Raw genomic sequence first — 16983 nt, forward strand, 5'->3', positions numbered from 1 at the left:
GTTTGCAGAAGCACTAGTTTTCTTAGATAAGTCAAGTGATTGTTAAGGATCATTTTAATTAATCAAGAATCCATGTTAATCAACTTATTGTCATTGTTCTTGCCATCCTTATTTAATGCTAATAGGCAGTCATTTAAAAGTAGAAACATTAGTAGAAACCCACAGGTTTTAAACAGTCACATTAGCTAAATTCTATCTTCCCACATCACTGCAGATGTCCATTGTGCACTTTGGCCTATGACCTAGCTTTATAAATAGCTGGTCATAGAGCTTTAATTTGTCATAGAGCTAATTTTTGTTTTGTTTTTTAAGAAAGATTTAGAAATCTACTGACTTTGTTTTGCCTTTAAACAACTGTCTCATACCATCTGGCAAAATTCTCAACATTCACATTCATATTGTTTCAGTGAACCACAAAAAAAAGACCTCTTCTCTTTTCAGTCTCCTCTAATGGCCCCCCACCCCCTACAAGCCATCTGGACAAGAAGTCACTTGACTCCTTGAGGGACGTGGCTACGCCTGACCTCAAATCAGGCAAACCTAGTGATGTCATCTGTATTGAGGACTAGACCAGCTCTGTAACACTGACCTCAGGTCAGAAACTCCCAGGGATGGAATCTCAATGGATGACTACTGACCAACTCTTACGCCACTCTCTCCTTGTTCTCTCGCTCCTTCCTAACTCCAGATCTAAAAGTCAAGCTCTCTTCTCTCTATGGATAAGGCAATTAACTTTTTAATGCAGACGTATGTATCTTAACAATTGCACTTTTATCTTTAAAGAATCCTATAGAAGTATTTCAGTAGATGTTTGCTTTTGTTTACCTGTGATGGAAAGCTGCAGATTAGGAAGGAAAATGGAGCAGCTTCTTTGAAAAGAGGAATTTTTTTCTTTTTCTTTCGCTCTGCACTACAGTGGAAGACTCGAGCAAGTTGGTGGCACTGAGTTCCTGACGCGCTTGATTGGGGCTCATTCTGATTCTGGAATGTGTGTTTTATTTGCATCAGCCTCAATTCTTTTCATCTGCATACACTCAGTTGCTTTTACTCATCTGCCTATTTACTGTACACTGTGACTGTGCTCCCCCGGAGCTTGTCCCCTGTGAAGAGTGGAGTCGTCGAGGATGTCTACAGTCATAGCTTGATAAGAGATTGCTTTTTGAAGGCCAGTATTGTTATTTTAAATAAACTTGTGTTTTGTCATTCATGTTGTAACCTGTGAAGAAAATATTGATTTGAAAGCATCAAGAACTATTAACATGTATGCAGTAGCTGGACACAGACTTTTGGAGAATCCTCTAAAGACTGCCACCTGCTGGTAATCTTAAGAAAGTAATTTCTGCTAAACCTGCAGGGAGACTTGACTGCAGTACCTGGGAACATTGGCCTCTTGTACTGTATATACTGAGAGACTGCTGTTTATTTTACCTCACATATGTCTAATGATAGTGAACACATGTAAACATACATGGATGAAATCAGAAGCCTGGCTTAGTGTTGTACATGAAAATCAAGTGAGAGAAACTTTGGGAGTGGCAAGAATGATTTTTAATGCATTTTAGAGAAGACTGAGTATTTCTGTGTATGGTACAATATTTGTGATTCTTTCTATATTTGAATGTTAGTAGTGGCTGTAGAGCTTAACCCTGGGGCCATGACCGGTGGGACTTCATTGTAAACAGGGACCCATCTGGTACATCCACATACAGGGCTTCAGTGTTACCGAGACCAGAGTCCTGAATGGAGGGTGGAGTTTTATCCCTCTTATATCCCAGGGACTTTCCCAGTTCCCTTTTAATTGTTAGGACTAAATAAGAACACATGTGCTTATGGTGCAATGTCACCTCAAGTTTAACATTTGATGCAGACTGCGCTTTTGTTTGCTTCTCTTTTTGTTGAGGTTAAATCTAATGTTTTTGGTCACTTGGTGCCATTAAAGGATATGATCCAGAATGATTTGTTCTTGTTGCAGTGCATTTCCTCCGCAGAGGTTAAGACTGTAAATTGTGGTGTTACAGTCAAAGCTTTTCATTTGAAGTAATATTCTCTGTGTATCAGCATTCAAGGACCATCATTGCTTTTAGATGATGTCGTCACTTTCAGCCTCTTTAGTAACAGTGTACGTGGTCATTTATTGCTTTACCTGGTGATAAGGCTACTACATGTTTACTCATTCCATCTACTATTTTGTGCTAAAGTGACTGTGCACCTGATAAAACAGTCTTTTTATAAATTCACACGTATTTAATTTTCTATTAACACACTGCAAGAATATTAGGACTAAATGTACAAATCTTTATTGACAAATCTATCTTTTTTTTTCTTTTTCCAATGATATGTTTGTATTATGATTATTATTATGCCATTGCCAAGGCACTTATTTGAAAATGCTGAAAGGATAATTGCTATTGACTAATCTAAAGTGAAGAAATAGTGATTTATGGTGAGTGTATATCCTTACTCTGTTTTTTGCCAGTTCAAATGGTTGTCCTTAGGTGCTCTCTTCTGATTCCCTCTTCATTTTTCCAGCTTGTATCGCACTCATCGTTTCTCGAAATGCTTTGACGTAAAAGTCAAATTCAAAACATTACAATTTGGAAAGCATCATGAGACTAATCTTGAGTGCACTACGCTTTTTTAGTGTGAATCGATGCTGTTTCCATTACCGTTTTTGTTCATGCCAGCAACTACTTGATCATGACATGGATGGTTGACAGACAGAACCTCAGAAACATGTAAATACTTGTTGAAATTGAAAGATTTTTCAGAGATAAGTCCATGTCATATAGATTTTTGTATTAAACTGAAAAAGATGAATGTTTACTGGATGGTGTTGCCATAGAACTGCTATGTGCACCGTATGTGCTCATCAATCAAAAACTTGTCCTTTTCCTCTGGAACTGTGACCATGAGATGACGTCGAAAAACACAATACTTCACTGAAATGCAATCAAACTGAAGTCAGTATGAATGTAATGTCTGTTAAAAAGGCTTCAGTCTAATATTACCAATATGTTAACAATGTATGCACATGCTTATTAATGTGGCTTCAAAAGCTACCAAAAGACCCTGTTAAAAGGCACCTTTGTTGCAGTGAATGCACAGCATGTGAAGCGTTTGATGGTTCACTTTTGGGAGGTGGTGGTATATCAGGCATTTACAGACAATGAGCGCCAAGCAGTGTTATGGTACTGATATTTGTGCTGTATAGCAGTTGAATGAAAAAGTGAATTGTCATCTTTTTATTTGTATTCTGTGTATTTGTTCAATGTGTTTTAATAAATCTTCTGAACAACAGAATATTTTCTGGTCAGTTCTTGCCCTGTACTCAGTCTGGAGACAGCTGAAGAAGCATGCAGATAAATAACTGAGCTGAGGATTTCATAATCAAAGCGAATGACATTTGTCTACACTTCACCTCACACATTACAGTGTGTTCATATGCAGCGACCTCTAGCACATGTCACAATGTGCATGAGCTTGCAGAACTGCAAATGTGATTATTGTCAGAAATAGAAATACTGAAGTACTCAGACTGAAAAAAAGAAAGCCAAAATATTAAGTGAATGAATGAATGTAACAATAAAAAGTAAAAGTCTGGTACAGGACTATCAAACACAGACTCCAAGAGGCAGCTGGCCCACCGAAGGGTTGAATCTGGCCCCTGAAATGGCGAATGTTAAAACTGTCATCAGGTCAATGAAAATGTACTTTCAAAAAAAATGTAGTCAAATTGTAAAATCATTTTGTCCAAAAACACTCTGGATGTGTGTTTGTAGATCTGCTGTGATTGGTGATGCATATAACAATATAATAAGCTGGCTTATTAAATTAAATGGGTGTTTACCTGTATTTCTTGTCATTATAGAAAGCTCACTTAAAGTCAAACTGGGTCATTGAACTTAAGGGAGTTTGATCACCCTGGTCCAATTCAAATTGAGTACCTTTATTTATGATACTTGAAGCCTATTTAATATTAATGATGGTGTTTATTTTGTTAAGTAATTATAAATGCTGATAGTTTGTGTTTAACATGGTCCTAAGATGCTTCCATTGTGATACTAACACACCAGTTCCCTATGTTGTTTCAGATATTCACTGTAGTACATCCTGGACACATTGCCAAAACATGACAGGGCTAGCACAGACAGATGACACACTCTCTGTGGCTGATTTAGAATAACCAGTTACCCTAAATTGCATGTAATTTGGTCTGTGGTCACCAAGACATAAAATGTGCATGTATAGAATCGTCAGTCAAATGTGATTTAAAAAGAAAAAAAGAAAAGAAAATATTTTTTTGGTGTGATTTCCCATTACCCACAGATTTCAGTTCAGGATTCTTTGAGTGCCATGTCTGTTTCATAATGTCAAAAGTTGTGTATCAAAATGTCTAGCGTTAAAACAAACCCATATAGAATTTGCTATTAAAATAAGTCCATATTTTTTGTTTTTTAGAATGCAAGGGATTATTTCCCATCTTCTCAATGTGTCTAACCTAAACAAAAATAATAATAAATAAGAAAGTATATACATTTATGTTCAATTCAGATAATAGACTGCTTCTTTAAAGTCCGTATTAAAGCCTTATATAAACGCACTTTAAACACACAGGCTGTGTGTGGTGTGGGGGGAACACAAGGATTATAGTATTAAGCATTACTTTGCTGGAGAACCAAATGTATTTTTTCATCTATTGTTTCAATTCAACCGGCTGCCTAGCACAGACACCTTCATCCCACACGGAAGTGCTGTGAGATAGCGTTGCCCCTAATTCCTCTAGTACAACCCCTTTTTGTTTGAATCTCGCCCCTGATTGGTGAAAATATCATCCCCTAGGCATTTCATTGGCTACATGCTTGCCTTTGTCAATCTGCTATTGGTCAGTTGTGACTGAGAACCCTCACCCCGCTTTGTGCCGCTGTCTGGACAGCAGCAGGGGTCTGGAGAGTGGGAGGAGGGAGAAAAACCAAAGAAAGGACAAAATGAAACTGGATGAGCTGAGGGGTGGCGGGTGGGGGCAATAAAAAAAGAGAGGGGAGACAGAGGGAGGAACCGAACCAGGCAGCCAAGAGAGGCAGCGAAAAAGGGGAGGGAGCAAAGAAGGTTACCTCATCTAGAACTGTACACACGGTGCAGGGGAGAAGTTGTGGGAAAGTAAACAGGACAGGAGATTTCCAATCTGTGTTCAGCCACTTGCAGCCCTCACAGGAGACTATAAAGATGAGTGTGCTGGAACTGGAGCTGTGGTAAAAGCTGAGAGTTTATGGGAGGCTACCAGGATTAAAGGGTCATCAGGGAGTGCCTGAAGCTTCTCGGAGGACACACTACTGAGGACAAGCAGGTGAGAGGCATATTTGTTGTGTTCCAAATAGGTTCTCCCTTTCCTTGTCTTATTTTTTTTATCCCTTTATTCTGTCTCTTCTCCTTCTCACTCCCCACTCTCAGCATGGTTAGCATGTTGCAAAGACAGCAGCTTTGTCCAAGAGGGCTATTGATGGAGTGGAGTTGGGGGTGGGTGTGCTGGTTTGTGCCTCTCTGTCTCTCAGTCCGGCACTTAGAAGGGTAGCTGAATGGACAATGTGGAGGAGAAGAGCAAAGGATGGGAATGGTAGATACCTGTGTGGCCCTTTGGCAGAGTACACACCATCATGGACGATTAAACCTGAGCCTGCCTCAAATAGCCAGCAGGGATACAGAGGATGAGGCCTTGTTATGATAGCAATTTCAGAGACAGACACCAGGAAGGATGAGAGAGGGATTGGTGGCTCAACCTAGACCCAAAACACCTACTAGCTGGGGTTTTTCTCCAGTGCCTTCAGCTATAAAAAAGAGGCCTGATCCTGGCCTAAACCATTCCAGTTTGACGGTTGCTTCCCGGCGTACAATGGCCCCTTCTGGGATGGATTTCACACTGCCTCTATACTCTCAGCAGAATAGAAAGGGGACACAGGAGGGTGGAGGGTTGCAGTTGGGGGGCCTAAGGGACCTCTGACCAACTAATTTGCATTTTGTGCTAGGGCTCTGTTTCTGCTTCACTGGCCGGATGTCCAAGGCATTTTTTTTTAAAGAAACTCTATGGGCTCACTGTATCCGATTTTTTTCTCCTTAGTCACAGTCCAGCACTTCCAACAGACATTAGAAATCCATTCATGCATGTCTTTAAACTACCACAAAGACTTTACTATCAGTGGACACCCTCTTCATTTTGCCAAACATTCACCCATGAAACTTGCACACATGCACTCACACAGTGTACACATGTAAGGCCTTCAGACTGAACTTAACAATAAGCCATTTGATAGTGGGTACACGCCTCCCAAATGTTTACCGGTGTACTGTATCACACACTGACTACATTCCCTTGGGATGTAGTCAAGAATTAGATAATTAACTAGTAGAACACATTCAGAACTGTTTGGATGTAGAAGCTTATCTGAAGTATTTTGTAGTCACACTAATGTCATGTTACCCAAACACGTCTTATCGTATTTCCTGTTAGCTCTTTTTGATAACAAATTCTATAGCCAAGTCAACTTAAAATTCATTAGCCTTCATTAGCCTAATTGCCAACAACATGTTTAGTAGGTTAGTTAGTGATTCTAAACTGACTATTTTTCTGAATGTGAGTGTGAATGGTTAGTTGTCCCTCTGTGTTAGCCCTTATAATGTACTGGCAAGCTGTCCGGGTCCATCATGGCATATTCTGAATTACAAGTGAATGGGTTTACAAGACACCATCTCTACTTTTTTATTGAAGTACAGTTAGGCCCATATATATTTGGACACTGACAAAAGTTTAATTTTTAACTGTTTACTGAAACATATTCCAATTATAGTCTTATAATGGACATAATGTGTAGACGCAGCTTTTATTTGAGGGTATCCACATTCAAATTGAGGGGTTCAGGAGTTTCAGCTCCTTAGCATGTGCCACTCTCTTTTTAAAGGCACCAAAAGTAATTGGATGCAAAATGCAATTTCATGGGCAGGTGTGGGCAATTCCTTCATTATGTCATTGTCAATTGAACAAATAAAGGGCCTGGAGTTAATTTGAGGTGTGGCACTTGCATCTGGAAGGTTTTGCTGTAAACAGACAACAAAGTAGCTCTCTGTGCGGGTGAAACAAGCTTTTCTTAAGCTGCTAATGGACAGAAAAACAGAAACAGAAAAAAAAAAAACCCATCTGAGAAACTGCTACAATATTAGGAGAGGCAAAATCTACAGTTTCGTACATCCTAAGAAAGAAAGCAAGCACTGGTGTACTCAGCAATGCAAAAAGACCCAAACGTCCATGGAAGACAGTGGTGGAAGATCGCAGAATCATTTCCATGATGAAGAGAAATCCCTTTACAACAGCCAACCAAGTGAACAACACTAAACTCCAGAAATATGCAGTCAAAATGATTGGGTGGTGTTTCATTATACAGATGGACAATTATCCAAAACAATACAGCCAAAGAAACCCAAGCAAACAAGTGGAATATTCTTGAATGGCCAAGTCAGTCATCTGATCTTAATGAGCATCCATTTCTCTTGTTGGAGCCTAAACTTTGGACAGAAAGGCTTACAAATAGACAGCAAATTTGTCCAACTACCTTTGAGCCCCTAAAATGAAGGGGTTGTGTTTAAAATGCTTTAGTTGCTTATATTTTTATGCAATCTTTTTGTTCAACCCTCTAAATTAAAGCTGAAAGTCTGCATTTCAACTACATATATGAGTTGTTTCATTTAAAATTCATTGTGATAACGTACAGAACCAAAATTATAAAAAAAAGTTGTCTCTGCCCAAATATTTATAGACCTAACCGTAGTTGGATCAGGTGACCCTGAATCCTTCCTTAGTTATGCCGCAATTGGCTCAGGCTGTTGGCAGCTTCCCATGATGCCCTGAGTGTTTGTTCTTCGTTCACCTCTTTCCACTTTCTGTGTTTATACACTCTGACAATGAAAGTTTGCCCTGTTACTTTGAGCTGCATAACTCTGTGTTTATGCATTTAATCATTAGTTGTTAAACTCAGGCTCACTTCCACAGTCTGGCTTTTGTCCAGTCTTCCTCCCCTCAGCCCCAACCGGTCGTGGCAGATAGCTGTCCCTCCCTGTGGCTGGTTCTGCCAAAGGTTACGTCGTGTTAAAGGGGAGTTTTTCCTTCTCACTGTCACCAAGTGTTTGTTAATAGGGGGTCCTTTAATTGTTGTGGCTTTTTCTGTGTTATTGAAGTGGCTTTACCTTGCAATATTAAGTGCCTCGAGGCAACTATTATTATGATTTGGCATCATATAAATAGGATAGAATAGAAGTGAAATTAAACTTTTGAGCCATAAGGAAACATTTGTTTGAAATTCAGTGAAATTGAATATGTTTATTAATTGTCATCTTTTGATATACTAACCTTCATCGGTCACAGTAAGTGTCAAAACAAACATAATGCTGGCACTCACTCAGAAGTTCTCTTAGTGTGGGAATATCTTTTTATCTTGTTTTTGCTTCAGGAACTATGAAAGGAAATGTGAAGTTTAAAAAGCTTTGACCTAAAGCATTGACAAACAACTAGTGTTGGTTAAATTAAGGTAGGGTAGGTCTGACACTGACAATCTTGGAATTTTTGATTAGTAGTTTCAGGCAGAAATATAATTTTATATAACCTTTACACTACAGAGAATGTCTTTTGGAATATGATTATTCTTATACAGGATCTGGGGTTTTAAGGATCGCCTTTTTCCCCTTTGGTTTCAAAGTGGATTTTTTTTAAGGGGGGAGTTTTGCATTTATTTGGAGTGTAGAGTAGACAGGAAAGGAGGCGAGAGCAGGGGAAGATGAGCAACAAAGGGCCGTGGGTAAGACTTGAACCCATGCTGCATTTCAGCCATATGGCATACGGTCGCCTGCTCAATCGGTGAGCTGAACTGGAAAATATTTTTTTTTTTTAACTTGATTTGACTGATGTAATTGTGCGAAAACAACTGTGTTCTTTAATTTAGCAATTCAGCAGCAATGTGGTGGTACTTTGAAGTCTCTTTATGTACTCTGTGAACTATGTTATATGTACTCATGTATTTGGAACTGCTGACGGTACTGACAAAAAAGCCAAAACATCAAATCTGAGTAAAATAATTAACTTGGTGTCCTGTTCCAAACAGAGGTATGCACCTATTCTTTTCACCCCATAAACTATTTTCATCTTCAGCATCTCACTATTTACACTTTTTAAAAAATCTTCTATGTTGTTTCTGCACAGATGTGCCAGCCTGTCTGATACTGCTAAGTTATGGAAGTATAGAGATCTAATTTTGGAACGTAAGAAACACTAGGAACTAAAGATTAGGGCACCCTGACCTCTGTAGTATTGACTAGTCTCTTTCTGTCAGATCTAATGAAACTAAGATTTCAATTAAATTACATGTTTAATGGAATTGCAGGAAGGTTTAATTGCACTATTATTAAAACAACTTCTTGAGATTTCGTAAGAAAACCAAAGACATTCTTTCATTTGGGAGCACATTTTCATATGTGAGCTCTGATTTGATTGGCACATCAAAAGAGCAGCCACCCCTGTTTGTCACTGACAATGACAGTTTGCCTTGTTACTTTAAAGTGCACAATAGCAAACATCAAACAAACACAATGTCAAATCTAATGCTAAAGGCAACAGCAGACTGCAGAAATCTAAGAAAGTCGCTGCACATATCAAAAACTGAATTGTCTGAGATTGTTTACATAAGACATTTTAGATTTACCTAAGTGTAGTTACTATTGTTGTTCTGTGGTTCCAGTTGCTGTTTTTATTGTTACGCTCTAGCCTGGAGCAAGATCAGATAGAAGAGACTGACATCTACTTGGAACTCAGAGGAAAGCCACTGAAGAGTTTTTATTGGGAACAGGGAATTATTCCCGCTACATTTGGATGCTCCAGCATTAGTCTGTACTATTTTTAATGTGTACAAAGAACAAATCAATAAAACACTTACAGCATACACCATACAAGCTCATAATAGCACTTCAAACAGGGATTTTTTTGAGTATTTGATGTTACTGGAGAATTCCCCTTTATGTATCAGACAACTTTGATATTTAGAAACACTTGTGATAAATGTTATGATTTTTCAGGCGTGTCTCTGAAAAATCTAAGGGGGTGTCTTTTTTGATGATTATATGCAGTAGACATTGGAGACATTGAATCTAAAATGCAAAAAACCTTCTTCCTGGTTTCTTATTAGTTTTTGCATATTTGTCATACTTACATGCTTCAGATCAAACAAACTTTTAGACAAGCATAAACAAAGGTAACAAAACCCAGTTTATAAATACTGATTTCATTTACTATGGGAGAAAAGCTATTAGTGGTGCAACCGATAAGAAATCTCACGGTTCGGATCGGTTCAGGGTTTTAAGTCACCGATCGGATCAATTTTCGGATCAACAAAAAAAGAGAAAAGACAAAAATTTAACATTTACTTAGTTACTTAGTGGAGTATTTTTTGCCTGTTAAAAACATTAAACTCAATGCTTATTCCACGAAATTATATAAAAACAAATTATGGTACAATATAAGGCAGTATAGGGCTTTGCATCAATTTTATTTATACAGTGTCAAATCACAACAACAGTCGCCTCAAGGCGCTTTATATTGTAAGGTAGACCCTACAATAATACACACCGCTCATTATATCGCTCTCCACTGTGACATAATGAGCTGTCACGGTCACGTAGCTTTCCGTTGCCCTGGAGATCCACCCATTTGTAGTTGGGCAACAGAAGATGCCTGGGACAGTTCAGCCATAACGTTAAACTTTTCCTGCTCATACATGCTTGGAACGATCTTGCCACTAAAGTGGACGCGTAGCGTGGCTCAAGCGCGTTAATCATAGTTTAAACCCCGTGTTTTGCACAACGGAATACGGCTTCCCGTCTACAGCTAAACACCCCAATAGCTTTTGTAATAACTTTAGCCCGGTCGGATTGGGCAGGAAAGGGCTGCTTAAATACCGCAAACTCCTTTGCTCCTCCACTTGGACCGCTAGCGCTGGTCATAACTATCGCTTGACAGACCCACCACGCGCACCATACACATACTTTTTTTTTCTTCTTCTTTTTTGAATCTTCGGAACATGTGCGTGCCGCACCCTTGCAATCAAGTGTTAGCAATAACTGGCCACGAGTCTTTCACATCACTGCAGAGGAATTTTGGCCCACTCTTCTTTACAGAATTGATTTAATTCAGCCATACTGGAGGGTTTTTGAGTGTGAATGACCTGTTTAAGGTCGTGCTTACACAAATCCTGGATGAAATTCTTTTTTTATAGCATGTATACGGAGGAAATATATCAACATTTGATACAGGCAATGTCTTTGGGCCTTTGTTTTCTAACATTTGAATTGTAAGGTGAATAACACCATATTGATTAAAATGTTCCTCTAGACCTTTGAGTAATTGCTTTCATTCACTTCTGATGGCTGACTGCAGGACTTATTGAACTTAACCTTTCCTACATATGTTTCTGTCAAATCCTCCAACTAGTGACATATTATTAACCTCACAGGTAAATCAAAGCATATAGAGACACCCAGATTACACATAAAATCATCAGTAATGGTTTTGCAAAAGAACAGGTGAAAATAAAAGAGAAGGGAATTAACATAGATACTACAGTAATTTGGGCTAGTTTGCATTAATCAACAATTCATTTCAAGCCTATGCAGGTACAGCAGTCAGTTAGTCTTACACATTTTTGCAGATATTTTATACTTAACATACTTTGTTTTGGTTAAAAAAAACTACTTCATGGATCAGGATATTCTTCAGCATTTGAACAGTAAGGGACACACTTGTCTTGCCCACTATTGTGCTGTGTAAACAAATGGGATATGGGGAAGTCACAGTTAGTCCTACTGTTTTGTTTCCTTGATTAATGTGACATCACCAGCAAATGTGCTGTTGTGAGCTGACATTACCACCAAATCTCTGTACAGCAGAGGGCATATGAAGGCCAAAATGGTTCTTGAATGAATAATACATCCCCATATGTCTGAACAGTGAAAACATGACAGCAGATCTGGGAGAAAGTAGGAATAAACAATCAAAAATTTGTAAAGATAGCCCTCTTATCATATTGTGCTTACAGTGTGTTATTGTATTACACATGGCCTTTGGCACAGGCGCCTTGTGAATCTCTCGTGATCATTCATAAAGTATAAACCAATAAGGTTTATCTTCTGGGTTCAAAGTCTTTGGTAGGGCAAGTCTATGTGTAAGCAAATCCATGAAATCCACAAATGTCTGTGAACAGCCTCCCACTCAAATTGTTACGCCTTTTGACAGCCAAAGAAAGACATATTCCATTTGTTCTCAAAGAACTGTTTGCAGTTACTAAATTGGCCAAGTCACATTTATATCTCCTGATAAGAAGTCCACCGGGATGCTGAAGAAAAGATGAAGAAGGAAGGAATGCCAGCGGCAGAATCATCTCTGCCTGGCACTGTTTGTTCCTGTCAATGGTCTGCTAGTCTCTCATTGTCTGCTGAGTGTTTGTGTGCCACTTTCTATAAAGGAAAACCCTAAAGTAGTGGTGCTCTCAGTGACTCTCTGTTGGATCTTTCCAATGCTGTTTATTCAGTCATCACCAGCTGCTGTTCTTTGCTTTTGTCTATAGATATGTACAATATAGTCAGCCACTGACTGTTGGCTGTGAGGTTTATCTGTATTTGGTCTAGTACTAAATATGAAGCCCAGCAGTTGTTTTTTTTCTTCTAACTTTAAACTCTGTGATTTAATTTCATTTTTAAAGAAAATTACGCACCTTTACTGCTTTGTTAAGTTGTTCAGTAAACTGCAATAGAGAGATGAGATGGAATCGTGGAGCACAAATTGGATGCCAGGGACCCATAAGATTTCACTCAGTAATCAAAGACAGCACACTTTGAATGGAAATAAAATGCAGACGAGAACAATACTAAATATGCAAATCCAACAACTGCCACATTTAAAGTACGACAAGGTTTCAGCTACAAGGTACTCTGTAAATGTGTGTCCTGGCACAGCCTAAAAAAAGACGCATTTTGCACTTTCCCTGTACACATACAGCCCTCCTCTCATTACCACATTTGGTGCACAGTGAGGGAGTTTTCAGAGCCCTATGTAGGTCAGGGACAGGGTGTGTAGGAGTTGGTTTCATCTCTATTCTGTGATGTATCTCATTTTCCCCACAAGAATAGCTTTCACACAGAACCACTCCTGGGGCTCTTTATTTTTCTAAGCTTGAATCTTTTTGATGGCTTGTCCAAATGCTTTCTTTCAAAGAAAGTTTGCTCAGAATACCTGTCATTTTAATTCTGAGGAGGCTATTTCAAGTTAAAGATTCTAGGTTGCGGTTTTCTATTAGTATTCACAAGCAGAACCTTTGTTTAAACCACCAGCTATCCTGTTGTCTTGAATTAATTCATAAACATCAATATTTCCATTGTCATTCATGTGTTGGCTCAGACCAAGTCTATAGTGAAGAAATGAGAATGATTCTCCATCCAGTAAGGCTTTTATCTGTGGAAGCATAACAGCAGAAACTTTCCAGTAAACTTAGTGTTAAGCTTGGCTGATGTTTATTTTTTCACTATTTTATATTTTTACCCTACTGACATTTCAGTCTGGCATGTGTATGATAAAGATGGTGAAATTTACATTCACCTAAATAAATAAATAAATACGTAAATAAAATGAACCAGTATGAAGGAAAGGTATGAACAGTGGGCAGACTAAATGATTGAACTTTGCTACTTGGCTAGCTGACACCAGATAGGCTACTATGTTAAACTATAGGGCTGTTATAATGATATATATCGGATGACGATATAAAAACGTCTATCGTTTCATTTTAGCTATCGTTTGTTTCGTGGTGTCGCAAAATAAACTGTTTACGGCAATATTTTTCATCGTTTTGATGGTCACTGTAGTGGCTATATTAATTTCTTAAAGTTCTCTCTTTCTCTTATATTTTATATAACCACACTACCGACGGACAAGCGCCTGTTTTTATGCATTGTCCTTAGCAACAATGACGGTAACACCATCGCGTCTCCGCTTGTTTATGTTCCACATAAACCTTTCACAATAAAGCTCAAGATCCTGTTGAGACTTTTCAAAATAAACTGAATCACGTGAAAGAGCAGATTATTTACGGATGGGAATTAAAAAAGAGCCGCCAGGTGCTAAAAAATAAACCTTAGACTCAAACGTTAGAACAGGCTTTTCCCCACAGCACGCCGTGTAATAAATACTCACAAAGAAAAAGGCGGCCTTTACAACCTATGTCTAAAAATGTATAGTTTCATGCATTGGTTAAAACACTGGACTCCAGCTACATGACGCGCAGCTGGAAACACTTCCCGCAAGACGAGCTGCCCGAGATTCACAGAATTTACAGAAAATGTTACATTTTTGTGATTTATATCGTTATCGGACGATAGAATTCTTATATCGGGATATGAGATTTTGGTCGTATCGCACAGCCCTATTAAACTAATTATGTTATCAGGTGCTACAGTCAATGACTGGCACTGTACCCCAACAGTTCCCCTCCCCCATTATAGCTATAAACAAGAATACTGAAAAGTATAATGGGGGGGGGGGGGGGTCTGTCCAAGCCTTTCCAAAAGGGTCACTGTTGACCACTCAGCTGAATTCTGCTGACATACTTTTTCAACTGTAAATAATACTAAGACATTCAGTTTCATAAAGAAAAAGATAAACACCATTGCTGATAAGTTATTGCAGTAACAACCCAGCTCATGTTCATTATTTGGGTAATAGTAGCTCAGTGCTATCACTTAGCTTAACTTAGGAAGACACTGATTTCGGAGCACACGAGTGTATGCAATTCAAACTTTGGGAAGTACCTCTCATAAGAGGTCATTCATCAGCTCATGAAGCCGTAGCTTTAAAGCATGATCTCACTTAAAAATTGTCAAACAAACGGAAAAGTGTTGAAGAGATTCTTTGCTGACAGTCAGTGACCCCAACTGTTACAGTGTGTGGTGCGTTTATTAGCTGACTTCTGCACCTTGAGAAAATGTGTGTGGTTGCATAATGGTTCCTGATGTGGTTTTATAATGTTTTTTTTCTTCTTGCATTTTTTTGTACTTGTGTGTAACGTCCAGAAGTGGTCGAGTGTACATGTGTGAATGTAAGTGACACTATCAGTGTAAGTCTCCTTTCTCTCTCCCTGTGAGGTTTTACTCTCTTTAGCCGCAGCTTTCTAAAATAGTCCACAAAGCAGTATCTGTGTTGGCTAGCTCACCTTTATCACTCAGAATACCCCCCCCAAATTTTATTAGGTACACTTTAATTCTCACAGTCTCACATTTCAACAGGTACCTAGGCTCAGTTAAATTTTCCACCACCATCCCTCGGATGGCATTTTCATGTAGGAATGTACATTACGTGACCTTAATACAGGTCATGGAATCCAGTATCAATTTAGTAGAAAGAGGAGGGTCTTTTAAAAAAATGTTTTTAAAAGGGATTTCTAAATACACCAGCATAATGCAATACTGTGATATTGCACAAACCCTATTGAAACATTCATGCATTCCTGCTACTTCTTTCCTTAAAAAAAATCCTCATTTCTTTTACAAAGAGATACAGCCATAATCCAAATGTCTAGTGAATTAATCAGTACCTCACCGCAGTGACGAATGTAGAAACAATGCTTTTGGAGGAAAGAACAGAAGTTTTTTCATCCACAAAAGACTCATTGTTGAGTTGACCAGGGAGTGGGCCGAATGGAGAAACTGTGTATGTGGTACAGAGGTTGTGAAAGAGGTCAAAGGCTGTGTTGGCATGCAGTTGTTAACAAGCAGAGAACCAGTTTCTGAGGAAAGGCTTGTGCTCTCTATTAAATTGTTTTGTTTTATGTTAATTTAAATACCCACAAATGTTAGCAATATTCCAACATTTTCCTAAAACTATTGTTAAGTTTTGGGGACTTGAATCAGTCCTTGTGTTCCTTAAAAAACACTTCCAAAATCACCATTTCCAATCTCTACAAAAATGCATGCTTAACTTTATCTAACATGAGGTAAGTCAGATGAATCAACACAATAGCTTCTTAAGTTAGTCTACGGCCTTCCTCTGCAGAATATCCTGTGTTCCCAGAAGCAATGTTTTTCCTTTTTTTTAGCAGCAATGCAAAGAGTGAACTATAATAAAACACCAACTTAAAAACACATTCAGTTATTTTGTGTTATTTTAATTACCCGAAAAGGAAAATGGACAGAAGAAAGAACAAAATAACACTCTAGTGTTCATGTTGGTATTTTATTGGTGTTTTAAGATTAAAATGAAAACTAATGAACCTACTCTTCAAATACATTTGCTTTAGGATTGAAAGCCATCACTAAACCAGAAGCACAGCACAAATAAACATCATCCAAATTGAGCTGTCAGCATGCAGTAAAAGCTAATGAGAGCCATAACAGATATTATCCTTGTATCCAGGTCAAACAAAATTGCTCACAATGATTTTTACAATCCTCAAGCAACATGTTTCATGGCTGTGTTCCCGTGCATCCCGTGTTTAGCTGTCATTTTCCCAAAGCAGTCTGACAAACTGCCCCCCTAATCCCAACAATGTTCCAGCACTGGAAGCAGGTTGGTGCTAATCGAAATGCAAAGCAGATGCTGGGTTCAGGCGTGGTGCACTAAAATGGGCCGAAATGGAGTAAGTACAACATATTTAATAAATGTGCGGAGCAATTTAGTACCTTGTGGGAATGTGTGTCATAGAAATTATAAAACAACAAAATAAAACAGAATTTTGAAAGTGTGATTGCGAAATCACAATGAAATGGCCTTTATTATGTGTACCAGTATGAAAGATTCTAAAATCATAATGTATTTACTGAGAAGACAAGATGAATTCAGCTTCTTCTTACAGTGTTCTCTATGCATTCATAAAACAGTTATCTGTTGTGTGAATGCCTTCATTTCCTTAG

The 16983-nt window shown here is 38.4% G+C and overlaps 2 protein-coding genes across 6 annotated transcripts in view; both read left to right on the plus strand.

Annotated features, from left to right (window-relative positions):
* chd5 (chromodomain helicase DNA binding protein 5) overlaps window positions 1-3300 on the plus strand; it is a 36651-nt gene extending 33351 nt beyond the window's left edge. For all 3 annotated transcript variants that reach the window (XM_084929164.1, XM_084929165.1, XM_084929166.1), the window contains exon 40: window positions 442-3300. In XM_084929164.1, coding sequence (XP_084785290.1) covers window positions 442-569 — 128 coding nt within the window. In that variant the 3' untranslated portion in view covers window positions 570-3300. The remainder of the gene's footprint in view (window positions 1-441) is intronic.
* A 1641-nt stretch (window positions 3301-4941) lies between these two features.
* Window positions 4942-16983, plus strand: part of arhgef10la (Rho guanine nucleotide exchange factor (GEF) 10-like a) — a 113747-nt gene continuing 101705 nt past the window's right edge. For 2 of the 3 annotated variants that reach the window (XM_084929170.1, XM_084929171.1), the window contains exon 1: window positions 4943-5344. The gene's annotated coding sequence lies outside the window, so the exon portion shown is untranslated. Of the gene's footprint in view, window positions 5345-16983 lie in introns of all 3 variants that reach the window. The other variant, XM_084929172.1, reaches the window with a different exon arrangement.

The sequence above is a fragment of the Perissodus microlepis genome, chromosome 5, assembly GCF_051167445.1.
Source record: "Perissodus microlepis isolate ML-2025 ecotype Zambia chromosome 5, ASM5116744v1, whole genome shotgun sequence".
NCBI lineage: Eukaryota > Metazoa > Chordata > Actinopteri > Cichliformes > Cichlidae > Perissodus > Perissodus microlepis.